This window comes from Kazachstania africana, chromosome 4 (assembly GCF_000304475.1).
Source record: "Kazachstania africana CBS 2517 chromosome 4, complete genome".
Classification (NCBI taxonomy): Eukaryota; Fungi; Ascomycota; class Saccharomycetes; order Saccharomycetales; family Saccharomycetaceae; genus Kazachstania; species Kazachstania africana.
The window spans coordinates 389,945-417,189 of NC_018943.1; the positions used below are offsets into that span (position 1 = coordinate 389,945).

Consider the following 27,245-nt stretch of genomic DNA (forward strand, 5'->3'; position numbering starts at 1 on the left):
TATGTCATCGTAATTCAATACGTTAAATTATTCGAGGTGCTTCATCCCATAATGGGAGAGTTTTTTCTTGTATTCTCTCAGTTCAGGAATTGGCAGCATATAAGGCACTGTGTCGGAGCTTTTATTTTCGCAGTTTTTCTCCACATGAATCGTAGCGAATATTCCTCTCTTGGTTACAGGATATGCTTGATTTTTCTTAGTAATTTCACTTTTGCTCTCTTTCTTTAATACTGCCTTGCCTTTTACCTCATCAATGATCCCGGGCAAAATATAATCGTTTATATTCAGATTCAATTTTGACTGTAAATACTCATTATTAAACACATTTTCAACAGGTATAATATCTGACCAATTCCTGCGATTCGAAAAGCAACTAGCTTTCCTATTTAGAACTCCATCAACGTCAGTTCTAAAAATTGCCACACAATCTTCTTCTGTTTCATAATCAAAATGATGAACCTTTGTACCTCTTGCCTGAAGGAACCGTGCCATACCATCAGGTGGCGGTGTATTGACTACAGCACTAGATATAATATTAAACATGAGCCTAACGTCATTTTCGGGCTCTGAAAGAACTTTCTTATTTTCTTCTTCTATACGTTTATTTCCAAATAGATGACGTCTATGTAGCTTTGCAGTAAATCTCCCAACAGAGGCTAAATGTACATCACCTGAAAGGATGGAGATACGAACACCATGACGCGCACTAAAATCCTGTAACCTTGCCATCAAATAGTTACGCTCCCTCTTATGATGTCTTGCACACCAATGGTCATCCAAGTCATCTAACAATTCTACCTCACCATTAAACTCGTTGACAAGGCCTCTAGCGATGATGCCCTTTTTCGACAACCATTTCAACGGCGCAAGCAATGGCGAAGAAAACATCCACTCAAGCCAAACCATTCTAGGATATGCAATAGGGACGCCTAGCATTACTAAAAGATGATCTAGCTTCGGCTGCCTTGCTATTTCTTCAGTCAACCGGTAAAAAACCGTGTCATAAGTTTCTGGGGAAACAATCTCTTTTCTTTTCCTCTCTGTTCTACAATCCAGTCCTAATAAACCAATATTGGGACCTAATCTTGTAAATAATGAGTGTGATTTTTCTCCAATATATACGCCTGGCTTGTGCCCAAGAATCCAATTGGAATTTTGTAAATAATGCTCGTCGTCAGAGCCATCCATATTCGAATGATGTTGAAACAGCATGTAATATTTATAAGCTGCCTTGCCAATTGAACTGAAAATATCTGTCTTCATGAATGTATCATTATATGAACCAAATCCATCAATGATATCATGGTCATCCCAGATGTTAATAGAAGGTATGGTACACATTGCAATAGGGAAACAACGCTGTGTGGTCATAGATTCTGGTGTTGATCCATGCCAATGACCATATCCAAACCATTCAATATATTCTTGAAGGTAAAAATTGTATATTTCTAGTTGAACATCAGGTGTCACTTTCATAGAATATTTCTTAACGAGATCCTTAGTTTCTGCCCATTTTTTAACCTTGGCGGAATACAATTTTATGGAATCGCTATAAATCTGGTCTCCTCCACCAAGCATCACATTATAGTGTATTTTAGTATGCTTGCGCAGAATATCGTACCAAAGAGATCCCTTGAAAGTTGTAGTATTTACAGAGAGAGAAAAGCCATTGCATGAATATGCTATTGAGTTGAAATTTGTATTATCAGCTGGAATAAAAAATCTGTATTGCGGTTGGAATTTACCGTCAATTTCATATTTAACCATCTGTTCATAAGTGACAAGCGGTAATTCAATTGAATATCTAAAGAAATGGAACTCATCGGCTAACAATTCATCAGTGTAAAACAATTTCGAGCCAAAATTGCCAGATTTCAGATCATGTTCACTGGTTCTCTTCTTAGAAGGACCTATTAGATATCGTATTGTAGGGGGACTGCTTGGTCCAAGGTTCTTCGTCACTAATAAAATTGATCCGATATATAAAAGTCTTTTATAGTCAACAGAAATTAATCGCAGTATTGGTCCACAGACAATCCCACTTGCTTCAATCGGTGAACCTTCGATAGCCTTATTACACTCACCTATGAGAGCATCGTTCAGATAATTAGCATCCCAATCATCAAACCAGCTTTCATTCATAGTGTTGTGCAAGTTGATATTCACTACGGTGGTGAGATTATTGTGATTCGAATGAAACGTTTCTGGGTTCCTCAATTTGTATACAGCACATTCCCTTTAAATAATTTATCAAATAAAGGGCAAGGGGATACAGAACCTTGTACGTCACGCTGAACGCTTAAGGAATCTCTTGCAACGCATTCGTTATATGAAGAGCAGCAAATAGCTAAAATTAAATTCAAGATCTCAGCATAAACATGGCACACAAGATTGCCAGCCATATAGAGTATATTAAACAATTTTAACTCGTGAACATTGTATAATGGGATTAATCCTTTGAAAATCCTTTTATGTTACGAAGAACCATAGAAACGAACGTCATCACTGCTTTTTTTTTTGCCAATGTTTCGAGCGATACGATGAAATATTCGTTAAGGTATATTACATGGAAGATAATTGAAAGGTGAGCGTTACTTTGAGCTATAAGCACTTTATGAGGGGGAATCTAACGTCAAATGAATTTGCTTGTGCCCGTTTTCCTGCTGAAGATTATATTTGTCTTACCCCTTAAGATGTTATTCTATACTCTCGACCTGCTGCTCGTCAGAAGATCGTGCAACTTTCGCTTGAAACTGATAGGTAGGATTGCCATGAGGGAAGCACTCAATTTAAGCTATATACAGTCGTTTAAAGACGTCATAAACCCTGCTTTCGATTGGTTAAATGGATTTTTCTTGAAAAATTCGAATGAAGAAGAAATATTCTATGAATGCACTGACACAGATTTGAAGATGCTCCCAAATATTAAATCACTGGGAGAAGTGAACGCAAAAATTAACTGGTTCAGGAAGCCCGTAGACTTCAATCCAAAGACTGATTCAATTATACTTTATTTTCATGGCGGTGGTTTTGCAACCAAACTGATCCCATCTACATTATTCTTCTTACAAAATTTATCTCGTTTCTTTCCCAGAACAGCAATTGTTATACAAGATTACACTACCACTGCATCAGGCAAGGATACTGACAAATATCCTAGACAATTGATAGAATCAGTTGCAGCATATAGCCACTTATCGCAAAACGTGTCATGTTCAAATATAATCTTAATGGGCGAATCAGCAGGCGGTAACCTTGTACTTGCATTACTACAATATCTGATTAGAAGAGACATAAATATGCCTATAAAAGCCGTTGCTATAAGTCCATGGTGTAATCCAATGTCATATTCAGATGAGGAGCTTACGTTGTACAAGGACTGTGAAAGAATTGATTCCATTTCATTTAGTGGGTTGAAGAGATTTACGGAGTTGCTGCATCCAACATCAAGCCACTTTAATCCATTGGATCCCCTACTTAACATAGAGGCTTGTTTTGATGAAAAAACCTGGAAAATCATACTATCTCAAGTCGATTTACTAGTTACATACGGAACAGAAGAGATACTAAAACATCAAATAGCCAAATTCATCAACAAATTGGAAAATATTCAGTGTGAAAAGTTTAATCTAGCGAACAATGTACTCTTAGATGAAGGTGGGAGTCACATTGAACCAGCATTGATCATATCAAGAGACTTGTCAAACTGGAGTAGGTATAAAACTGTCAGCAGGATTCTTGCGATGTTAGATAGAAAATGATGAATTTTTGCGATGTGTGAAAAAAAAAGTGTTTATAACGGAAAAAAAGAAAAATTGGATTCTTCAAGTATAGCTGAACATAAAACTGCTTGAGATTTGGATCGACCATGTCTCAAGAAATTATTGACACTGTCACCCAGTACTGTACAAAAAATATTCCAGTCACATTAATATCACAGGGAGCCGAAGCTGCAATTTTCACGACTCCTGTGCATCCATATCTTCAAAATACAAATGAAGATGAAGTCTATATAATTAAGTACAGACCCTCGAAAAAATATAGACATCCAACAATAAATAAAGCATTGACAAAACATCGTACACTGAGTGAATCCCGGATATTAGCGAAGTTATTTCAAATTAAGGGCATCAAAGTTCCTAAACTCATCGCGTGCGATCCATACAACGGATATATATGGCTAGAATTTTTGGGTGAAGACTTGCCTAATGGATTTGGGTTTAGCAACTTGAAAAACTATCTTTGGATGAATGCAACAGACTCTTACCATGACAATGTCAAAAATACACTGGTCAAAGTGGGTGAACAGATTGGTCTACTCCATTGGAATGATTACTGTCATGGTGATTTAACTAGCTCCAACATCGTCTTAGTTAAAACAGAAAGTGGAGGAACTTGGGAGCCACACCTAATTGACTTTGGCTTGAGTTCAATCTCAAATTTAGTCGAAGACAAAGGTGTCGATCTTTATGTCCTTGAAAGAGCGATTATCAGTACACATTCTTCATTTTCAGATAAATATAACGAATGGATTCTGGAAGGTTATTCTAATATATACAAGAAACACGGCAAAGCAGGTAACCAGAGATTAACAGAAGTCTTGGCTAGATTTGCTGACGTTAGAATGCGTGGAAGAAAGAGAAGTATGATAGGTTAGATTATTATTTTATAAAAGCATATATATTTAAGACACACTCACCTCAACAGCATCAGACAGTTTTCATTAATATGACACACTAATTCATCCTCATTCAACCATCTTCTATTTACTGGTAAAGGCCTATACTTGTTCTGAGCTCCTGCGGAAAAAATATTGAAGAGAAAAAAAGGTTAAGATTGTCATAAATCTTAAAGCTGAAATCAAACACCCCATCTTCTCCCTATAACTTCAAGGCCGAGTAGGCATTTACAAATAAATACTGCTGGAACTACTTGAGGCCAACTGTTCAATTGCATTATATGACAGAATCTATAGGTAATATAGCATCCGCTTTAGAGTCTGCTAAAGCCATCACATTGGAAGCTGCCGCTGTGGCTTCTTCCAAGTTGGGTGAAAGCTCTTATGCTCATTATTCAAAGAGCATTTCATCACAACAGCTACGTAATCTCCTAAATTCGAGACATAATAGAGAGGTCAAAGATGGTATGAAACGAATTTTATCCATCATGGCTTCGGGTGATGATAACAACAATAGCAGTCTAGATGTTGAGTCCTTCTTTGCAGATGTCGTCAAGAATATAGGCAATGAAGACTCCAAAGTTAAAAGAATGGTTTATGTTTATCTATCTAGATACGCAGATAAGGATCCAGATCTGGCATTACTATCAATTAACGCGATCCAGAAATCTTTAAATGATACGAATCCAGATATCAGAGCTCTTGCAATAAAAGCTCTATCAGATATCAAAATATCTTCCCTTTGCCCAATTCTCGCTGAAAGTTTGAGAAAAGCTATAACAGATTCTTCTGCCACTGTTCGCTCTGAAGTAGCTTTTGCATTACTTAAACTATACCAATGGAAGCGCGAAGAATATGAAGAGGATATCCATAGCCTCTTGAAAGATTTATTATCGGATTCAGAGCCTCAAGTTATCTCATCAGCTATATTACTTATGAGAGAATGTTTTAGTGACGAATTAGATCTATTACATGGGCATTTTAGGTACTATTGCAAAATTATAAAACAGCTGAATTCATGGTCACAATATTACTTGATTGAAATTTTAATCAAGTACTGTAAAAAATTTATAACAAGACCGCTCGTAATTGATACTTCTTCAGAGGAACAAGATACCAGGGAGACTATACCTTTACCAGATGAGTATAATACAATACCCTTCCCCATGTACGATATCAAGATAGATGATGATTTAAGGCTCTTCTTGAAGCAACTTGAAACATTAAGATTTAGCTCGAACCCATTGGTAATCTTTTCATGTTGTAATGCATTTTATCAATTAACAACTTCACAATACTTCAAAAAATCAAAGCTCCCAGAGGCTTTGATAGGTTTTCTTACATCAGCTAGCGAAAATGAAGGCCTAAAAAGTGTCATACTGCAATCGATTTTAATGTATTCTATCAGCGATAGTACCTTGTTTTTGGCCAACATGAAAATTTTCCTTCTGTTCCCAAACGATTCTGTCAGCATTTCAGTTTTGAAATTAAAAGTGTTATCGGCTTTGTTAAATGAAAATAACGTACAGTTCATTTTGAAACAATTGAAATATTATATCAACCATTATCGAAATGAAAGGATAGTACTGGAATCATTGAACACTCTCTTGGCGTGCAGTAATCTTTCTATTGAACTCGAATCTCATATTCTCAACTGGGCTGTTATTAACATGGAATCCAAATTCAAGATATTGACAAATGATGTTCTGAATTGTTATATCAATATAATTAGGGAACTGGTTCAGAATAACCCTCAAAGTCATTTAAGAGTAATAATCAAATTGGCAGATATATTGACCTCAGATGACAGGCTGACGAATGATAATGCTAGAGCCGGTATTATATGGTTGTTTGGGGAAATTTCGGCCATTGAATTCAGTGTTTGTCCAGATGTATTAAGAAAATTAATACCAAATTTTGTTGATGAAGGGGTAGAAGCAAGAAATCAAATTTTGACTCTGGCGGCAAAGTTATTATCGTATGAAGTGGATAACTTAGGTGATAGCTTTACTTTGGACGATTCAAGAATTGCCAAGATTTTTGCTCACGTTTCTTATCTATGCAAGTTTGATGATGACTTTGACATTAGAGACAGAGCTAGGTTAATCTCATCTATTTTCGATTCGAAAAAATATGAGATAGCAACTTTATTATTACAGGCCCCAAAACCAAGGACTAGAACGTCAGAGATATCAAGTAATGAACTTCAAATTGATAAAGATATTAAATCCTATCATCAGTATATAGCATGGGAGGCAGCGGCTGAGAATAGTGAGGTCGAAGCCATTGATATTAGGGAAAGTGCACCATTGAAAGACTATTCTAAGTATAAAAAAAGCATATCATCCGATTACTTCATGAGTGGTAGGAACAATATACCAAGAACGTTTGATAAGACTTATAGCGATACACATAGGACATCTACACCATCTCCGGCACCTGCAGGTATCGCTGTGAGGAGTAATAACAGTTTTACCTCTGGCAGCGGTCAGAAGTATAAATTACAAAGCTTGGATGAATTCTTATCTGATATTCCAACTACGACTAAAACTAGAAAATTTGATAAACCAAGGAAGATAGTTCGAATCGAAGAGGAGGACACGAGCAGTGAGGAGAGTGAGTATGATACTTCTGATGAGAGTGTAGATGACGAAGAGTCCAGTGACGAAGAGTCCAGTTCTTCCAGTGAGAGTATTTGAATATTATAATCAATTAAACTAATATCTATAAAGGAAGAGACATATATAAGCGTGTGTGCAAACACTTTAGATACAGTAAACATAAGTCATATAAGCATGAAAAAGTAACCAGTTTTAACATTGTGGGTATTCAGTACATGTAGCGGAATTCTGGGTTGAGGTCCCCTAATAATTCGTCATATGGTACAGGTTCATCAATTTCTCTATAACGACTAATGATTTTTTCTTTCTTCTTATTTTCTTTCCAATACAGTAGAAATTGAACAAAAGTCAATATAAAAGAAAGTAGTTGGAACCCCAAACAGAGTGATAGACCCAGAGTGTATTTTGGTTTGTCCTTTGTTAAGAAGACTTGACCTGAAAGGATACCCGAACCTGAACCAAAGAATAAATTGATACCTAAAGCTGTAGCTCTCTTATAGTAGTTAGCGTTATTACCACTTAACCATAAACAATTACAGGCAGCACTGACGTAAATACCCATGCAAAGTATGAAGACTCCAAAGTATCTTACACCGTGGATTTCAGATCCTAATACGATTGCTAATCCCACTGATGTTATTAGACATGCACCCATAATGAATGGAAATCTAATTTTCCATTTATCTGAATATAATGCACATATGAAGAATGTAACTGCTGAAAGGAAATAAACTGGAACAGTCATTAATTGGGCTCTAACATTTGTAAAACCCATTGTAGTAATGATGCTTGGTAAAAAGACGGTTAACCCGAAAGTCGTTAGATCAATACCAAACAATGCGATTGAACAGACCCATGTTTTAACATCTTTAACGGCTAAGAAAACTTGATACCAACTAAATTGATCAGCTGGGTTGAAGGTACTCATCGATTTATATCTTTCAATAACATATTCTTTTTCTTCTTCATCAAAAAACCAGGAATCCTGTAAATGCTTGCTCAAACCAAATATGAATAAAGGAACACAGCCAATAGAAATACAACCTTCAACAATGAAGATATATTGCCATGCACTTAATGAACCGTTAATGTGAGCGCAACCATAAGAAATGAGACCTCCAAATGAGGACGATATACAGGCTGCCGTGAACACATATGCAAATCTTTTTGCGTATTGTTCCCTCCTGTAACAAACGGATAGGTACATGTTAATGGCCGGATAGATTAGACCTTCGGAAGCACCCAGCAATAACCTAATCACCAATAATCCATGATAATTTTTGACCCAGGCAGTACAAAATGAGATAACACCAAAGGCAAATAAGGAAGTACTTAGCATCAATTTTGGACCGAGGAATTTCAAAATTGTAGAGCCCACTGGGTCGAAAACAATGTAAGTGACATAGAATAAAGTGACACAGACGTTATATTGCGTACCAACAAGATTTAAATCCTCGGTTAAACCTGCAATTTGAGCATTACCAATATTTGATTTATCTAAGTTGGATAGAAAATATAATAGTCCCATTAAAGGAATAATGTACATGTCCATTTTTTTCAAAATTCTTTTTCTAATGGATGATGTAACGATGGTAGCATACTAATGCTACCGTGTGTTTCGTTTGAATTTGAGATGACATCGTCATTAGCATTTGACAGTGGAACTTTTTCGGATGTAAACTTTTGAGTACTGTTCTTCTCATCATATTGATGAGTTTTATTACTTATGTGAGTTGTAAGCGAAAATATCATTTTCCTTTTTTTTGTTCCACTTATAGTAGGCTATTGGAAGGCAGGAATGTGGATATTTTGATCCTTAGCGGGGTCAGACTAAAGAGAGACCTTGTCTATGATGTATGAAAGTAGTTGAAGCTTGGTTCCTTAGCTGACAGGCGATGATGGTGACTGTCTTTTTTCCAATTTCTTTTTGGCAATATATGCGAACTGAATAGGAAAGTGGTTTACCTGCGTGTCTGGCGAGAGAAAAAAACGGAGACTGTGATGACGAAGATCCCAATGAGCAGAAAAAGCAAAACCGTCGAGGTTAACGATGATTTTAACTTGGCAGAATGGATGAAAGAAGCCAAAAGATTGTTGATTGATGAAATAATCTGTGATGGGAAAGAAAAGGGTGAAATGCTAAAATAATCAACTTTATATAGTCTTTATTGGATTTCTTTTATACGGAGAGGCTAGGAACCTACGATACTCAGATGGCAGGCTATCTTGTGATGGGAGATTGGCAGAGCAAATACTATTGCGTGATCGAGCGAGAAGCTTCGAGAATGTACTTCTACGACGCAATTCCAAGTGGATAAGACAAAGCACACATGGGACTTGTTTTATCCGGTAAATAGAAAGGCGGCGCATGGGGCACGGATGTTTGTGTGTAAGAAGAGGTATATAGGAAGCTGGGAGGGCAAAAAAAAAATAAATAAGCAGAGGTTTATATCGTTGACGACAGAGTGGGTAGTGCATACGACAAGAAGCTGGTGTATAACGTCATGCTCAAGAAATGGTGGAACAAAAAAAAAGTTAGCTGGCTTCTTTAAATAGTTCTATATACCTTACTGGAGAAGATGTAGTCCAGGAATAGAATGTTGTACTTCATAGAGAGCTTGCAAAAGTCTCTTGTAGGGTAGGAAGTTATAGGAAGAACTTTACTAGCAACATTCAAGATTGAACACCTAGTACCGGATTAAAACAGAGGGCTGGTTGTAGTGTCAGTCACATGGCAGTTACTTATGAGTTTGCATATTGCAATCCAAAAGAAATGCACACATGTCTATTTTTTTTCAAGACAGATGCACGATGTATTACAATTTTTGAACAAGGAAAAAACTACGGAAACGTATAGCATTGCGACATTCGAGCGTATCCACGGTATCCAATTCGTAACTATGGGCCCTCAACTGTTCATTCTACCCTCAAAAGATATTTTGCAATGCAAGATAATCAATCTTCATTTGTGGCATAAGTAGAAAAATTTCATGGACAGAGAAAAAAAACGACAAGGAGACCCACACACCGCGTGATTAACAATCCAAAGAGAAATTTGACGACAGTGAAATTTCAGTTTTCGTGTACGGTCTGTAAAACAGAGAGTGTTTTTTTGTTTACCTACATATAGTCTTGTGCACTATTCTGTCTTCCAGTAAGGATGAAACGACTTGACTGGCTTAATACCATCTAGGATTAACTTTCTACGCTGAATAATACCTGGCATGTATAAGCTTTTTCAGAAACAGTATTCCGAATGTCTGTATATTTACAAGAGATATATAGTACATCGTATGTCTTGCTTCTTCTATCACATTACTGCGACTTCACTACAGATATACTATGCTGACAACGCTGGCTGATTTTTACCTTACTCAGTGCTATAAATATAACTCCTCGCCTTCTGCTCTGCCGTTCCAATTGACTCGCAATCGATCGGAATTTTTCTTCGTCACTCGCAAAGAAAAAGGAATCCCAAGCAACAGCAGAAAAAAAGTTTTACACACTTTTTCCAATGGATATCATCTTAATCAACACAAACTTATCGAAACGATAAAGCTAAAATAGTTCATCAACTGTATCAAGTTACACCGAACATATATCCAAAGAATATACATTCTAAGTTTTGCTGGATTATTAGCTATAAGATAGTAAACTGTAACACGCACAAAGGTTCATTATAAATATACAAACTGTGGAATCATCACGATGAGTCAACATCCGTCTTCATATAAGAGCGATTACCTCAACATATATGGCAAAGACGAAGATCCACATCGAGAAGCGCAAGGCAAAAGGAAACGTCCAAAACATGAGCAGACAAGTTTGAGTACTTCTGAATTTCTCCAGGATACTCACGATGCAACATTAACTCCAAATATTCTTCTAGAACAACTAGCTTACGTAGATAACTTCATTCCTTCATTGGACCAAGATTTCGTCAACCTGGATTCATGGGTTCTAAACGAATCCACGTCTTCAAGTGCAAATAATTTGAATAATTTCGGACTAGATGAACAACTAGCCGTTGAATTAAGTGCATTTGCCGACGATTCCTTCATATTTCCTGATGAAGATAAGGCTCAGAACCATGATGATGGAAATGATAATGACGCCGCTGATGATGATAGTGATCATAATAATCATAACAATGTGAGCAACGGTAAAGATATCCGTAATAATGATGCTTCTAATAAAGATGAATTCAACGATAACAATGGAATAAATAATGGTGAGGATGAAAAAAATAAAAGAAAATCTCATTTTTTGACCCAAAGAAGGAACACTTTCTTAACATCCCAATACGACCATTCCAAATCAAGATTCTCCTGTAAAAACAGAAAAGAAAATGTAAATAATAATAACAACAATCTCAATAATAATGAAGGTTTCATGAACAATATCGGTACTATAACTGAAGAACCGTCAAATTCAGGTATATCTCCCTCCCAGGATCATGGAAGTTTCACCAATTTCGAAGTAGAAACATCTAATATTGATGAGCAAATAAGAAGAGGAAGTCTCAATTCTAATGCTTATCACCAACCTTCGATTTTTTCTCCCTTGACAAACTTGGTAGCAACTAGCTCATCTTTATCAACAGTCCCCCATGCACCATCGGCAATCGCACGCGAATCATCAACATCTGTATCCACCATCGAAATGCCAGATTACTCTAATATTCCTACTTCAACATTAACATCATTGTTACCTCGCATTAAAGTTCCGCAAGGGGCATACAGTGTATTGCTCAATCATGGGTTACAGAATGACCAAATTGATGCAATTGCAGCAGTTATTGCCTACTATGAACAAGAAAAATCAAAAAATCCTCATAATTTTGGCCGCCAACGAGTCATAAAAGACGAAGGTAATAATTTATCTGTGCTATTAAAGTTATTATTTGGGGAATCCGTTGAAGATCAAAATAAAATTCGTACCAAAGAAGATGAATCTCTGATCGAATCATGGAAGCAAGAAACAAAAGATTTTGAGAATAATTTTATGAAAAATAGAGCAAATAACGAAGTTACACCGATGGCATCGCAAAGCCCCATAGAGACTGAACCAATCCAAACCAAAAAAGTAGATACAATACCCATTAAACCACATCAGAGGAAAAAAGTCAAGGAGAAGGAACTGGAAAAATCTATACAAGAATTAAATGAGCTTTCAGTGAATCTGCAACAAAAAATACATACATTGGAGATGGAAAACAAGCTCCTCAAGAATTTAGTTATGAGTAGTGGAGAAATTAATGGAGCTGAAGCTGCCGAGCACATAAAACAAAATCTTCTCAAGAAAGCTACTGACGATAAGTAACCTATACTTCTATATATATTATTTAATGAATGGGCAGATATGCTTTTCACATTTTCATTTTCGAAAAATATGCTGCAATAAGAAGTTACGCGAAACGCGTAAAACATCTTTGATTAAAAATGGATAAGTTCTTCATACAAATATATCAAATTCAAAGTCACAAGGTACATACCTAGCATTAATATTTACACAAATTCCTCAAGAGATGAGCTCTGATAAGTTAGCAAAGCTAAAAAAATTACAGGCTGCTCGTAAAGGTAAGGCAGAGACAACGAATAGTACTAGTGATGAAGAAGATTTTGATCGTGTCTACGATGAAGTAGACGAAAAACAGTACCTCGACTTAAAAAGAAAGCAATTGCTGCAAGATGATTTTATTGTCGATGATGATGGCGTGGGGTACGTCGATCGTGGTGTGGAAGATGACTCTATCTATTATAGTGATGAATACGATAATGAAGACTATAGTTCCAATAAAAAGAAAAAAAGAAAGGAGCCAAGAAAAGAAGAGCATCAAATTGGATCATTATTGCGTTCTCAGCATACAAGAAAGATCCTTGCATCCAGTAACAGCATCAAACCAAAGAAAGCAATTGCTGTTGATGAATTTGACGACATTTTAGGAGAGTTCGACAGTGATAATATGAAGGATGCACAGAGAAATAAGCTTCAGGTCAAGCTTCCTTCTTCTCCAACTGCACAAGCTGCTCAAAAAAGGCTGTTGAATCAAGCAGCTGGAAGCATATTGAAAAAGCCAAAAATCGAAATGAATTCTTCACCTTTGAAAAATCAAATAGCCAACTCCAAAATCAATGACTCTCTGGATGATTTGCTACATGACGTCGAAGCTTCTCCCACAATGGTAAAAAAAACAAAAGAAATAAGCCAGACTGAAACTGATATCAATAGTTCTACCACAGGAGTAGGAAAAACTGCTAGATCTGATGATGAAGATAGTGACGACGAATTAATTTTCAAAAGAAGGCCGCTAAGAAGTGCCAATGTGTCAAGGCAGGTGAATTTTAATTCGAAAAGTAACCCTGGCACATCACCTTTTGTCACAGCACCAGGTACACCGATTAATCAGGGTTTGAAGAATACCTCCAAAAAAACACTTCATTACACATTATCTGAACCACTTGAATTTTCATTCAAATATTCAAAAAACCAAATAATAGATCCTGCAACAGACTCCTTTCAGATGTTTTGGCTTGATTTTGTTGAAATTAATAATTCACTGATCCTATTTGGAAAAGTCAAAGCTAACGATGGAAACCTTGTATCTGCCATGGTTCAAATCAATGAGTTAAATAGAGAACTCTTCTTTTTACCACGTGAAGGACATAGCGCTGCTGAGATCCATGAAGAAATCATCCCATTATTAATGGAAAAATATGGACTAGCTAATATCCGTGCCAAACCTCAGAAAATGAAATACGCCTTTGAATTGCCTGATATTCCACATGAAACAGAATACTTGAAAGTGCTGTTACCTTTCAATTGCCCAAAAAATAGTAATGATTTAATCCCACCTGATTTATGCAGTGAAACCTTCTCACATGTTTTCGGTGGAAACTCTAATATTTTCGAAAGTTTCGTCGTCCAGAACAAAATCATGGGCCCTTGTTGGCTAGAAATTAAGAATGGGGATTTTAGCTCACTCAAAAACGCTTCCAACTGCTCTTCTGAGGTTGCAGTAGATATTCAGAACATCAAGGTGATAGAGAAGAAGGCAATATGCAACTTGAAATGTGTATCTTTGGCCGTCCAAACGATGATGAATCCAGTTGAAAATAAACAAGAAATTGTATCTATCACATTATCAACTTATAAAACTATTTCCTTAGAGTCTCCAATACCCGAAGACATCAAAGCAGACGAAGTGGTAACATTAGTGAGACCTCTTGAAGATTCAGGCTTTCCAGTAGGTTTTGGTTCTTTGGCCAAGCAAAAACTTCCTGGAGAATTGCGGATATTCAATAATGAAAAATCTTTGTTGTCTTGTTTTTGCGCAATGATGAAGGTTATGGATGCTGATGTTTTAATTGGTCATAGACTAGAATCTGTATACTTAGACGTGCTTGTACACAGGCTTTATGACTTAAAGGTTCCTACTTTCAGTTCATTAGGTCGTCGTACAAGAAAGGAGTGGCCAAATAACTTTGGAAGGTCTCAGTCCTCGTTGAATAGATTTTTCACTCAGGAGTTGGTAGCTGGTAGGTTGGTTTGTGATATTGGTAATGAAATGGGTCAGTCATTGACACCGAAATGTCAAAGTTGGGATTTAGCTGAAATGTATAAAGTTACGTGCGATAAGGACCACAAATCGCTTGATATCAACTTCCAGAACCCACAATATCGTTCTGAGGTAAATAGCATGGTTATGGCATTTCAAGAGAATATTACTAATTCTTTTATTGCCGCGGAAGTCTCTTTCAGAATTCAGTTACTTTCACTAACGAAGCAGTTGACAAACCTGGCCGGTAATGCATGGTCTCAGACTTTGGGAGGTACAAGGTCTCTTAGAAATGAGTACATTTTACTACATGAATTCGCTAGAAATGGCTATGTCGTACCAGATAAAGAAAGTAGACAGGCTAGGACTCAAAGAATGAAAAAAAATTCAGCCAATGATGCAGATGACACTGCGCCTAGTTCCAAAGCAAAGTACCAAGGTGGTCTTGTTTTTGACCCCGAAAAGGGTTTACACAAAAATTACGTCTTGGTTATGGATTTCAACTCTCTATACCCTTCCATTATTCAAGAATTCAACATTTGTTTTACCACAGTTCAAAGAAACTTACATGATATAAATGAAATGCCTGAAGTTCCAGGTGAAGACAATGTCCAAGGTGTTTTACCACGTTTATTGGCCAATTTGGTTGCACGTCGTCGTGAGGTCAAAAAGATTATGAAAACAGAAATGGATCCGCATAAACTTGCACAGTGCGATATCAGGCAGCAAGCCCTAAAGCTCACAGCTAACTCTATGTACGGTTGCTTAGGTTATGTTAATAGTAGATTCTATGCCAAGCCGTTAGCTATGCTAGTTACTAATAAAGGTAGGGAAATTTTGATGAATACAAGACAATTGGCTGAAAGTATGAACCTTCTTGTTGTCTACGGTGATACCGATTCTGTTATGATAGATACTGGATGTGATAGTTACGCAGACGCAATAAAGATAGGTCAAAACTTCAAGAGGTTAGTTAATGAGCGTTATAAGTTGTTAGAAATTGATATTGATAATGTTTTTAAAAGACTATTACTTCATGCAAAGAAAAAATATGCCGCATTAAATGTCTCAATTGACAAAGCTGGGAATGAAAATACCGTACTTGAGGTTAAAGGTTTAGATATGAAACGTCGTGAATTTTGCCCATTGTCAAAAGATGTCTCCACGTATGTATTGAGCCATCTCCTTTCTGACAAGGATCCTGAAACGGCATTACAAGAAATATATGCATATTTAGAGGAGATTAAATCTAAGGTGGAAAATAATCAAATCAGAGCCGATAAGTACAAAATCAATACGAAACTCTCGAAAGATCCTAGCGCATATCCTGGTGCCAAAACCATGCCTGCAGTTCAAGTAGCTTTGAAAATGCGTAAAGCGGGTAGAGTTGTTAAGGCAGGTAGTGTTATTACATTTGTAATTACCAAACAAAATGATGGTGCAAATGATGGTAAGAAGGATGGAGAAACCATGCACTTTGCTGAAAGAGCTTATGCGTTGAATGAGGTAATGATAAAAAGCAATAATTTAGTACCAGATCCAGATTACTATTTAGAAAAGCAAATATTTTCACCTGTTGAAAGGCTTCTGGAGAGAATTGAAGGTTTTGATGTTGTTCGTTTGAGTAATGCCTTAGGGTTAGAAAGTAAAAAGTTTTTGAAAAGGTATAACGACGATGTGACAGGTAATTCAATAAACAATCTGCAACCTTTAGAAACTACAATTTCAGATGTAGAAAGATTCGCAACGTCGGCCATTCTAGAACTGAGTTGTCCAATGTGCTCCAAGCAGTTCCCATTTGGGGGAATTGTCGCCTCAAATTACTATAAAATGTGCTTCAATGGTATACAATGTAAGGGATGTGACCATATTTTATCACCAATTCAACTGACAGCGCAGTTAGAGGCTACAATTAGAGTACATATATCACTATATTACGCCGGTTGGCTGATATGTGATGATTTGGCATGTGGCACTGTCACTAGGCAAATGTCCGTGTTCGGTAAGAGATGCTTGAATGAAGGATGTACAGGAGTTATGAGATACAAGTATTCGGACAAGCAATTATACAACCAACTCCTCTATTTCGATTCTTTATTTGATATTGAAAAAAACAAAAAAGAAGAGTTGAAGCCTATATACCACGACGGTGACATGGACTTTCCTAATGAGGCATTGACTGAGTCGTCCATTCGGGCCCTCGCAGAACAGAATAGAGAATTATTTGAAATAAGTCGTAGTGTGATACAGAAATATCTCAGTGAATGTGGTCGTCGCTACGTCGACATGGGTGGGATTTTCGATTTCATGTCGGCCTAAATTCTGTAAAATAGTATATATGGATTATACATTAAAAAGCTAAAAGTTCGTTAAATTGCCGTTCTTTTTCCAGTATACGTCATAGAAGCGTTTACACTACGCGTGATATTTTTTTTTTTTGAATGAGCGAGCCTAGTAAGTATATATAAAAAAGGTAAATATTTGTGCAAAGTGCCCTAAATAAGCTATCTGTTCGATTCAAAACACATTGAAAGCCGTTAACTAATAGGGTAGGTAGTACACAATTTTAAACCGAAGAAACCTATAGTTTACCATTGCCAATAGATTGTGGATATTCGGTTTGACGGCCTTCTCAGTATAGCTTAATTCGAAAGCCTAGCCAAGCCTCATTCATGTCAGCTAATACATGGAAGACTGGTGAGGACAGTGAAAATGATCTGCAACCTAATGGAGCTAATAATTCAAAGAAGAAATATATCAGGATACCAAAACATAGGGATTGTAGCTTCTTGCCTAGTTCGTCAAATACTAGAAAGCTTTCGCCCAGTAAGTCTAGTATGATCATACCATCTTCTAGCACGAATTTAGATTCTCACGTTTTTATAGATATAAAATCACCGAGCTTCAAGAGTCATATCAGAGAGGAAGAAGGGATTATAAATAGTCTCCGTAATGATTTTTTAAATGAACGGTTCACTACAAAGCCAAACTCATATGATAGTAATTTGAGTGCTCACACATCGTCTTCATACGTTACATCAGTTCCAAGTGAAAAGTCGAACTTATCTGTTGTTGGTGGAGATATTACAAGAGATATATACAAGCTAGCTCAATCTAACGAAGAAAAAGGGCTTAGAAAAGTGAAGTCATTTGAAGACTTAGCTTCTATATCATCAAGGGCACCAAATGACACTTCTGCAAGTTCAATAAATGTTCCTGGCGGTTTTAGGAGAGAGTTTATTGTAAAAAAGATGAGGAATTCTAATCAAAATTCAAGAAGAAACAGTAATAAAAGACAAGAGAGTAATGTATCATCTTTTACATCATCAGTAGAATCTGATGGTGACAATTTGATTGATAAAGTACCTTTTTTGACAAGGAATTTTCTCGAATTTCTCTATTTATATGGTCATTTTGCAGGTGAATCCTTCGAGGACGATTTTTTCGACGAAGATGACAACTATAATGAATCATTAACTTTTGAGGAAGAGAGGTCACCTCTAGTCACCGGCCTCACTCTGCCTGATTCTGTCACAAGAGCGAACGTAGAAACTATTAAGGGTACAACTTCAACAAGAAAGGCATTTTTACTATTATTAAAGTCCTTTGTTGGAACTGGTGTTCTTTTTCTTCCTGATGCTTTCCACAATGGTGGCCTAGCATTTTCTATTATTGTTTTAACACTGGTGGGTCTCTACTCTTACTGGTGTTATTATATTCTCGTTCAAACTAAAGTCAAAGTGAAGGCATGTTCTTTTGGTGATATTGGCTCGCAGCTGTATGGAAAATGGATGAAATCTGTAATTCTTGTGGCTATCTTTGTAAGTCAGCTAGGATTTTCTGCAGCTTATATGATATTCACGGCAAAAAATTTGGGGGCATTTTTACAAAATATATTTCATCTTAAAGACTTCAATCTGGGGTATATTATGATAATCCAGCTAATTTTTTTTGTACCACTATCATTCATAAGGAATATATCAAAATTATCATTACCTTCATTGATTGCCAATGTGTTCATAATGTTAGGGCTTCTAATTATACTAATTTTTGCATCAAAACATTTATTTTTAGATTTAGGTGTACATCCCGCAGCAGGTGTGGAGTACGGAATTGATCCGAGAAGATGGACACTATTTGTAGGGACTGCAATTTTTTCTTTTGAAGGCATAGGACTGATCATTCCTGTGCAGGATTCAATGAAACGGCCGGAAAAGTTTTCCCTGGTATTGAAACTAGTAATGATTACTACAACGATCATCTTTATAACTATTGCAACAGTTGGTTATTTGGCATATGGTTCCGAAATTCAAACGGTTGTGCTTTTGAATCTCCCACAGGGCAATTTGTTCGTCAATCTAATCCAATTTCTTTACTCCTTAGCTATCATGCTCTCTACTCCATTACAACTTTTCCCAGCAATAAAGATACTGGAAGGTAAGGTTTTTTATAGGTATAATAAAAAGGTGTCAAGACAACTGAGTGGCGAAGCCAACGAAAGTACCAAAGGCGGTTCTTATTCTGGTAAATCTAATATGAAAATCAAATGGCTAAAAAATTTATTAAGGTCAACCATTGTTGTAGGTGCTATTTTAATAGCCTACCTAGGGATGGACTCATTGGATAAAGTTGTGTCTATAATAGGTTCGTTTTGCTGCTTACCACTGGTATTTATTTTACCACCTCTACTGCACATGAAAAGCTGCATGGACAGCAGCAGAGATGATAATAAACATACTATTTTGGTAGATCGAGTATTAATAGCATGTGGTATTGTCGCTATGTTTTATACGTCTTACCAAAGCTTATTTACATGAAACTTATTATTCGTGATGCCGCATCATGCTCCATATCTGTCGATAAGTGCTCCAGCAGCATACACCTTCTTATGTATTCTTAAAATTATACAGTATCAGTATTCAAATATTCTCAACTAAGCTACTTCATCGTCTTCAGATCAAGCCGTGTAATAGATAGCAGTATGCTATCAGTCGCCAGTATAGTCAGTTCTTTTGTTAAAAAAGCATCACCCAGACATTCCGAGCTCTTCACTATGGTCTTTTTTAATTTATGAGACTTGTAAGGCCGGTTTCTATTGGTTCAGCCACTAGTTTTTATAATTCGATTTGAAAACAGACGTAATATAACTAAGCGATTGTGTAGCTAGCACATATTTACTCGATCGCTAATAGTTTTGGTTCGATGGGTGGGTACTATTCATCTTTCAATAATACTCTAAATGATCCAGCAGCAGGCCTTCCCTTAATTTTTCGTCCATTAAAGGATGTCAGTTGGCTCTCGATTACTATGTTACATAATGGAAATTTGATAACAGAGTCACGACCTGCAACTAAATGGATTAATGGGAAACGACAAGTGATGATTAAGAAATACATGAGCATCAAAAGCCTTTTTTTGGAGCAGAGAGCCCGTACCAATCAAAAATACGAACATGCTCGAGGTTTTTTGATGGACAGAATATTTGATAACGAAGTAGAAAATAAGGACTATTTTGTGCCAGGGTCTATTTTAGCATTGGGCTCGTTTTTCTTGGGAAGAATAATCAGTAGCAAAGGGAATTATAAAGTGCGTTTGGGAAAAGCACCTTCATCGAACTTATTTTTCTCGAGAATCATAACCAGTTCACCCTCTAGAGTTATTATGCCGGGACTATTGGCTGGGCTGACTTTGTATGCTTGGATACCAGAAACTACAAAAAATTTTGGCAGAATATTTGAGGGGAACGTTTTACGCAATAGATGGATGGGACAGTATGTCAATTCTTGGAAAGATAAGTATAAAAAAATAATGCCCAACGAGACCTTCTCTTGGGTTGACTTCAGGCGTAATAGATTGCCATCTAGAATAAGGACGTTTCGGAAGCAACTTATAAACGAATTCCATGGTTCGTCATCTTATTAAGAAAATACTTTGAATATTCCTTAGATCATCCATTATATGTATGCCATATATACAAAATAATAACTTCACATATTTATGCTGGGATGAGGAGTATTCATCGATTTGTTTCAGAAAAAACGGCTAAGTTATTGCTTTTACAAGCCATTCTGGGGCCTCACTTTCATCAATATTTACTAGCTTGGTGTCAAATGCTTCTATAAGTAACTCAACCAGAATTCTCCCCCCTCTGCTTCCTGTAAATCTTCTATATTCTTCTGAAACACTCGCTAGATTCCAACCCATAATTCTTCGTAGACAACCAATGACAGTACCAGTTCTATGCCTGCCCATCCCGCAACATACAAGAAGAGGATAGTTGCTAACATTCACTATAGTTTTTAACGCATTTATTATTGAGTGTTCAGTCAAACCATCCCATGGATTGTCGTCTTCGCCACCATCTGGGTTGATAGCCGCAAATTGTAAACTTATGTTATAATTATCACAAAATTCCAGTAAAGAATCCTGTGGTTCTTCATTAGCTAACCAAATAATGGTTTTTAAATTTAGATTTAGTAAAAATGGAAAATTAACCGGGGAAGGTTGACCTGACCTGTACAAATATCTCTCTACTGGACAAAAATTTAATGGAGGTACTATACGTTCCTCAGGTGCGTGTGATATGAATATTTTTTCCCGACCTAATTCAGTTTCTTCATTGATATATATAGTACCTTCTTCTTCTTCATCATCATCTTCTTCTTCTTCTTCTTCCTGTAGCAGCGGCTTTTCATTTATATACTGTTCTTCTTCAATACTTTTTATTTGTTCCATAGTATACGATGCATCTAGCTCATCACCTTCAGAAAGTATTTTTGGCTGCTCTATCGTCATCTTAGCCAACTTCTTGTTAATCTCAGCCGTCATATTGTTACTTATGTATGTCTTTTCAACTCAAGCACTACTCTTAAGCTTCCCATACCTAGTGATCTGCTTGCTGTTTTAAGCTTATGAAATAATCATGCCGATACCCTACTTACCTCTGCATCAGTGCATTCCAGTACGCTGTATTAGGGCTTTGGTTTTTTAGCCCTACTAGTTTGTAGTGTGGGTTATGGATGTAAGTTTAGGGTTATTTATGTGCGTAACTTTTGACGTGTTCAGTTTACTAAGAAGCTTGAACAACTAAATTAACGCAATTAATCAAGAAACGGGCATACAGTGGAATTGTCAATTGTAGTGTAAGAGAATACATAAGTGACTAATAGTAGATACATTTATATTGCGTACACATTATGGCAGGGCCTAGACAATTAAAAAAAGATTCAAAATCAGAATCGAAAACTACCACAGCATCTAGCATAACAAAAGATTTTGCAGAGGCATTCAATTTATCGATTGACTCGTATTTTAAACAAGTCAATAGTAATAATAAGTTGAAATTGATTGACATATTTGCTTTTTTCCTGGTATTAATTGCTCTTATTCAATTTGTCTTTGTATGTCTGATTAGGGACAACTTCCCATTCAATGCTTTCCTAGCAGGCTTCATAATATGTGTTGGCCAATTCATACTATTGATGTGTTTAAGAATGCAGTTATTAAGTCCATTTGAAGGTATCAGTACAAACAGAGCATTTGGAGAATTTGTTTTAGCTAGTTTACTGTTACATTTTATTTGCTTACATTTTATCAATTGATGAATGCAAAAAGGCCTATTTTCTATGGTATAAGAGATATTAGAAATTACTATGAACAGAACTTAATATTTATCATATACTTTTTGTTACTGTGTGTTCCCTTTCTAATAGAATAAATAAATATATATATATGAAAATGAATGAATAAATATTTGATATAATTTACAATTCTTTCAACAAATTACACAACAGTTGTCACTTGATGAAGAGCTAGAAGATCCATCATTGCTGTTCTGTGACTGTTGTTGCCTTTTTCTTATACCCATAGCGCTCTTGTTCTCCAGTTTCTGTGATGACCCGCCCTGTATCACTTTTTTTTGACTACTCGAACTTTCAGAACTACATACATCAATTTCTTTGATATGGCTGTTGTTTATTTTAGCATCAATCATTTCTTCATTTATACAACTTGAAGAAACAGAACTAGCCGCATTCTCGATATCATTTGTCTTGTTATATTCACCTCCGTTATCTCTTAGTAGTCTTACCAAGGATTGAAAAGCAACGTCAATATTTAAACCATACTTGGCAGAAGTTTCGAAAAAGGGTCCTGAGATGTTGCAGCCCATTTGTTCTCCTTCTTTGAACGAAACCTGTCTCTCACTTTCTAAATCAGACTTGTTCCCGATTACGACTATTGGGATATATTCCACTTCTTTTACTCTTAAGATCTGATGGTAGAAGTTCAGTAGTTCATCGTAAGATTGCATTGACGAAATTGAATAAACCAAGAGGAATCCATCGCAATTCCTCATATACTGTTCCCGCATCATATAATATTCTTCCTGGCCAGCAGTATCTAGAATATCTATTGTATATTTAGCGTTGTCTACAGTTAGTTGTTTCCTGTAGGAATCTTCGATTGTTGGGTCGTATTCGTCTGTGAATCTTGACTGTATAAATCGTATCGTGATGGCTGACTTACCGATGCCACCACTACCTACTACAGCAATGTTGTAACTTTGACGGTTTGAACTTGACTAAGTAAAAATAATTAATGTTAGTATGAGAACCTAATACAAAAAGAAGAGAACTATGATGCGGAAGATTTTATAACATACGTGACTTGATACATGCATGACAACTATTCCACTATTTTAAAAGCGCAATCAAAAGAGAAGTGTTCAACGTTGGAAATTTTGAGGTGGAAAAGCCCTTGGTTAGGTCTTTTACTTTATGAGTAAATTTATAAATGATAAGTTTTAGTCTTTATTAATCAGAAAGCTGATTTCTGGAGGATAGTCGTCTGGGTATAAGTATAATATCAGATTTCTTCGTTGCCCTTTTTATGGGAATAAAAAATGCGTCAAACAACCAGTTTTCTTCCAAGCTTTTGCTCTTGCCTGTAAATACTATGTACAAATCAACAACCAATTTCCCATTTTTTCAGGAACCGGCTTTTTTATTTCTCGAGGAAAAAACAATAAAAGCATTAAAATCTCCGTGCGGTAGATTCTGTGCTCGAAAAGACGGACATGGTAAGTCACAGTGACGGTAAACGCTTAAGAAACCTCGAAGTAAACCGGTGAGTCTCACGGTAATCCAGCAGGCGGGTAGGAAGTTCAGAAGACCAGGCAGTGACCACTCGAGATGACTTTGATGCACGTCGAACCAGATTTCCAGTTTCGTCGAGTGAGCGATTTAAACACATTGCGGTGCGAATGGAAATGTACAAAGAATGCGGCAAGTATTGTTGGTGAGGCAGTTAAAGTGCGACAACCAAGATCAGTTACAAAGGACATAGCATGCTTGAGTGGCCAACATTTTGAAACATCAGAAATGGGAAAGCCCCGACGACAACCATATTGTTTTGTGCCGATATGTTTGTCATCTTCGTGGCATCGAGAATATGTGACAGCTACTGTGTCTTCGGCTCCGTGACAGCGTATTTAAGGGAAAGTGGGACTACAATTTATATCAGCAAGTGGAACCTACTCGAGATAGGTATGACCTACGTCTAGTGCACTGTCATTACACTAATTATGGATTCAAAAATATGAACGAACTGATAAATAGTGAAAATAACTCGATCCAACTTTTATACGAACACCAATTTTAATCATTCTATTTGGACAGGTCAGTATTTCATGAGACGTCCCTGTTTAATATTCCTCTTCTTCTTCTTTTTCCAGGTACATTGTAATATACTTGCATAATGATTTTTAATAACATTTGCGGATCTTATTGTTGTCGTAGATCCTTTTTGTACTATGATATTCACTGCCACTACTTTTTATAGGGTACTATTGAGACAATGTACCTGGAACTACATAGGAAGTGCAAGCAATGTAGATATTAGCTCTTTAAAAATCTGGTATAATTTTCAATATATAATTGAATACTTCACCGGATATAAATAAAAATACGTATGTTGATGGCATAAAGAGGTCAGCTCATAATAATAAACCTATAGCACCGGCTGCAACTCCAATAAAGAGACCAGAGCATGCTAGATTTTCAGCCACCCCGTTGGATGAACTGCCTGATGATGATGAAGAGGCAGTTGCTTGACTCACCATAGAAGAAAGTTTGGTATTGGCAGATTGCATAAAAGTGTCGGTAGAATGTTCGGATAAATATGAGGAAGCTCTTTCGGAATGTTGTGCATAATACGAGGATAGGTAGGCGGCATTTGAGCTGGAACTAGATAAATATGCAGAGTATCTGGATCTAACTGATGCGTCTGTTGAATGAGCCGAATATAAGGATATAATTATGCTTGCCTCTGCGGCTGCCACTGACATTGACGAAAAAATAGATGAATGTAAGGCTGCCACATCGATACTTCTTGAACTAGTGCTACTGCTGCTGTCTTCTGCAATGGCCTCTCCAATGATGGCTGGAAGTAAAGTTGCTGAGATGGTAGAAGTTTTCATTCTGTAGATAAATGCTAATTGAATTGCTAGTTTTTTGAACTTGTTGAAGTAACAAGAAATGTAAAAGAAATATTCATCCTAACAAGGCTACAAACCTCCATCAAAGCACCTATATATACGTTATTCTAAACATGGGCGCAATAATGCCAGTTTCCAGTCTGTTGATTGTAACTAGAGTGGAGCGGCAAAGAGTGATACGTACATCATCGAGGTAGCCATACTGGGTGCAAACCATTGAGGGTTCTTTAACTACTTTGAAATCTACAGTGCAGACATGTGACAGTTGTGGGGTGAATACAACTTATAAGGTTGACATTTTTACTCCTATTAATAGGTGCATTCCTGAATGCGAGGGAGAGTTAAGCTGAGAGGCGTGGAATGCCATCGAGAGTACCCCTCATCGAGAAATCCGTGATGCGCCTCACATACGAAGAAGGAATAAAGTATTGTCACTAGAGCCATTCACGGATACGTTCGAAAGTGGGATGTGAATCTTAATCGGTCATTCTTTGTTATCAAGGGTTTCATTATTATAGAAATCGGAGACATCACCATCCTTTTTGCGCAAATGGGTAGTTGATCTGGAACAAGAAATACACCTTTGAAAGGAATAACTCTCTCCTTGTCATTCCATCTACTGGCTATTCTTAGATGGAACTCATTGAATGTGTTTGTGAAGTCGAAGCTTTCGAAGCAAAGTATTTGATGATGCTAACAAAATGAAAAATTCTAGGTAAACACATTGTATTATTATTTTGACTAAAAGAATACTTTAATTCACTTGGGTCGAAATCACGTCAATTTGTTTTTTAGACAATGCATTGATTTAATACAAATTTTTTTTTGTTAATCTACAATATAAAATAAAACAAAGTTACATATTAGACATTTCCTAAATTATCTTTTAGAGAAGTATTGAACTGATTCATAAAAGCATGGCAATTGCACCAGTTACGGCACCAAGAAGAATACCAGAAATACCTGCACCGCTGACTGCTGCATTAGACGAGGAAGCAGCGGAAGCAGAGGAAGCGGAAGAAACGGAAGCGGCACTTTCCATTGACTCTTGGACTGAATAAAGAGATTCCATGTATGTATCAGATGGATGAGCAGATAAGTATGACATTTCTTCACTTGAGTGGATTTTTTCATAGGATGATATGTAAGCAGCTTCGGAACTTGCGCTTATTAGGTACTGTGAGTACGCAGATGCAGCAGAGGAGTCAGAAGGATGTGCAGAATAGTAAGAGATAATTGACATGGCATTCACTGAAGCAACAGATAAAGATGATAAAACAGACTTATGTATAGCATCAACGTCAATACTGCTACTAGAACTACTGGTAGTCTTAGCGGCATCGACAGAAGCAGCTAAAATTGGTAAAATAAATGATATAACGGAAGAAACTTTCATTCTGATCACAGTATTATTAAAAACTTGTTTGGGTCTTCGTAATTAACAATGAGTTGAAGTGGGCAGCATCATGAATAATGTAGAGATTCATAAGTTCCCTATTTATATAATAAACTTTATACAGGAGGTGCATTTTTTCAAATGACAAAAAGATCAATAATTTACTGGGCAACAATTGCATGCGGTGATATACAAAAACTAAAGGTTAAAAGAGGAGTCTTCTACCTGGCATTTCTACTGAAATGGGAAAAAGCCAATGGGCATAAGGCCATTGCAGTACAGAAGATGGATGTCAAAACTAAGTTTAAAGCTCGAAGTGCTCATGCATTTTCTTCTGTACTCTTTTTTTTTTGTTGGTTGTTTTGGCTTATTTTTCAGTCAATTTAACACGGGAAGGCAAAAGACTCCGTCGTGATCTGAGAACATAATTTTTCAGGGCAATTTGTGACGTTATTCACTGTAAAATATACGTAGAAAAGCCTCGAGGCCAAGACAAA

The 27,245-nt window shown here is 36.5% G+C and overlaps 14 protein-coding genes across 14 annotated transcripts; 8 read left to right on the plus strand and 6 right to left on the minus strand.

The window, feature by feature from the left end:
* Positions 1-27: 27 nt before the first annotated feature.
* Positions 28-2,142, minus strand: KAFR0D01930 (uncharacterized protein; the record flags this gene model as incomplete). Its single annotated transcript, XM_003956926.1, has 1 exon — positions 28-2,142. The coding sequence occupies one exon, from the start codon at positions 2,140-2,142 to the stop codon at positions 28-30; it is 2,115 nt and encodes a 704-aa protein (XP_003956975.1).
* Positions 2,143-2,636: 494 nt separating this feature from the next.
* Positions 2,637-3,761, plus strand: SAY1 (steryl deacetylase; the record flags this gene model as incomplete). The annotated part of the gene is made up of 1 exon (XM_003956927.1): positions 2,637-3,761. The coding sequence occupies one exon, from the start codon at positions 2,637-2,639 to the stop codon at positions 3,759-3,761; it is 1,125 nt and encodes a 374-aa protein (XP_003956976.1).
* A 107-nt stretch (positions 3,762-3,868) lies between these two features.
* BUD32 (serine/threonine protein kinase BUD32) lies at positions 3,869-4,657 on the plus strand (the record flags this gene model as incomplete). The annotated part of the gene is made up of 1 exon (XM_003956928.1): positions 3,869-4,657. One exon carries the CDS (start codon positions 3,869-3,871, stop codon positions 4,655-4,657), a length of 789 nt encoding a protein of 262 aa, XP_003956977.1.
* A 302-nt stretch (positions 4,658-4,959) lies between these two features.
* APL6 (AP-3 complex subunit beta) lies at positions 4,960-7,377 on the plus strand (the record flags this gene model as incomplete). The annotated part of the gene is made up of 1 exon (XM_003956929.1): positions 4,960-7,377. One exon carries the CDS (start codon positions 4,960-4,962, stop codon positions 7,375-7,377), a length of 2,418 nt encoding a protein of 805 aa, XP_003956978.1.
* Positions 7,378-7,507: 130 nt separating this feature from the next.
* Positions 7,508-8,851, minus strand: TNA1 (Tna1p; the record flags this gene model as incomplete). Its single annotated transcript, XM_003956930.1, has 1 exon — positions 7,508-8,851. One exon carries the CDS (start codon positions 8,849-8,851, stop codon positions 7,508-7,510), a length of 1,344 nt encoding a protein of 447 aa, XP_003956979.1.
* A 2,156-nt stretch (positions 8,852-11,007) lies between these two features.
* On the plus strand, positions 11,008-12,621 carry MET4 (Met4p; the record flags this gene model as incomplete). Its single annotated transcript, XM_003956931.1, has 1 exon — positions 11,008-12,621. One exon carries the CDS (start codon positions 11,008-11,010, stop codon positions 12,619-12,621), a length of 1,614 nt encoding a protein of 537 aa, XP_003956980.1.
* Positions 12,622-12,826: 205 nt separating this feature from the next.
* Positions 12,827-17,176, plus strand: POL1 (DNA-directed DNA polymerase alpha catalytic subunit POL1; the record flags this gene model as incomplete). Its single annotated transcript, XM_003956932.1, has 1 exon — positions 12,827-17,176. One exon carries the CDS (start codon positions 12,827-12,829, stop codon positions 17,174-17,176), a length of 4,350 nt encoding a protein of 1,449 aa, XP_003956981.1.
* Positions 17,177-17,529: 353 nt separating this feature from the next.
* Positions 17,530-19,674, plus strand: AVT4 (Avt4p; the record flags this gene model as incomplete). Its single annotated transcript, XM_003956933.1, has 1 exon — positions 17,530-19,674. One exon carries the CDS (start codon positions 17,530-17,532, stop codon positions 19,672-19,674), a length of 2,145 nt encoding a protein of 714 aa, XP_003956982.1.
* Positions 19,675-20,059: 385 nt separating this feature from the next.
* MIC27 (Mic27p) lies at positions 20,060-20,779 on the plus strand (the record flags this gene model as incomplete). The annotated part of the gene is made up of 1 exon (XM_003956934.1): positions 20,060-20,779. The coding sequence occupies one exon, from the start codon at positions 20,060-20,062 to the stop codon at positions 20,777-20,779; it is 720 nt and encodes a 239-aa protein (XP_003956983.1).
* A 120-nt stretch (positions 20,780-20,899) lies between these two features.
* OCA1 (putative tyrosine protein phosphatase OCA1) lies at positions 20,900-21,592 on the minus strand (the record flags this gene model as incomplete). The annotated part of the gene is made up of 1 exon (XM_003956935.1): positions 20,900-21,592. One exon carries the CDS (start codon positions 21,590-21,592, stop codon positions 20,900-20,902), a length of 693 nt encoding a protein of 230 aa, XP_003956984.1.
* A 461-nt stretch (positions 21,593-22,053) lies between these two features.
* Positions 22,054-22,458, plus strand: OST2 (dolichyl-diphosphooligosaccharide-protein glycotransferase; the record flags this gene model as incomplete). Its single annotated transcript, XM_003956936.1, has 1 exon — positions 22,054-22,458. The coding sequence occupies one exon, from the start codon at positions 22,054-22,056 to the stop codon at positions 22,456-22,458; it is 405 nt and encodes a 134-aa protein (XP_003956985.1).
* A 173-nt stretch (positions 22,459-22,631) lies between these two features.
* Positions 22,632-23,537, minus strand: RAS2 (Ras family GTPase RAS2; the record flags this gene model as incomplete). Its single annotated transcript, XM_003956937.1, has 2 exons — positions 22,632-23,438; positions 23,520-23,537. The coding sequence occupies 2 exons, from the start codon at positions 23,535-23,537 to the stop codon at positions 22,632-22,634; spliced, it is 825 nt and encodes a 274-aa protein (XP_003956986.1).
* Positions 23,538-24,851: 1,314 nt separating this feature from the next.
* On the minus strand, positions 24,852-25,334 carry KAFR0D02050 (uncharacterized protein; the record flags this gene model as incomplete). Its single annotated transcript, XM_003956938.1, has 1 exon — positions 24,852-25,334. One exon carries the CDS (start codon positions 25,332-25,334, stop codon positions 24,852-24,854), a length of 483 nt encoding a protein of 160 aa, XP_003956987.1.
* A 925-nt stretch (positions 25,335-26,259) lies between these two features.
* On the minus strand, positions 26,260-26,748 carry KAFR0D02060 (uncharacterized protein; the record flags this gene model as incomplete). The annotated part of the gene is made up of 1 exon (XM_003956939.1): positions 26,260-26,748. The coding sequence occupies one exon, from the start codon at positions 26,746-26,748 to the stop codon at positions 26,260-26,262; it is 489 nt and encodes a 162-aa protein (XP_003956988.1).
* Between the last annotated feature and the right edge of the window lie 497 nt (positions 26,749-27,245).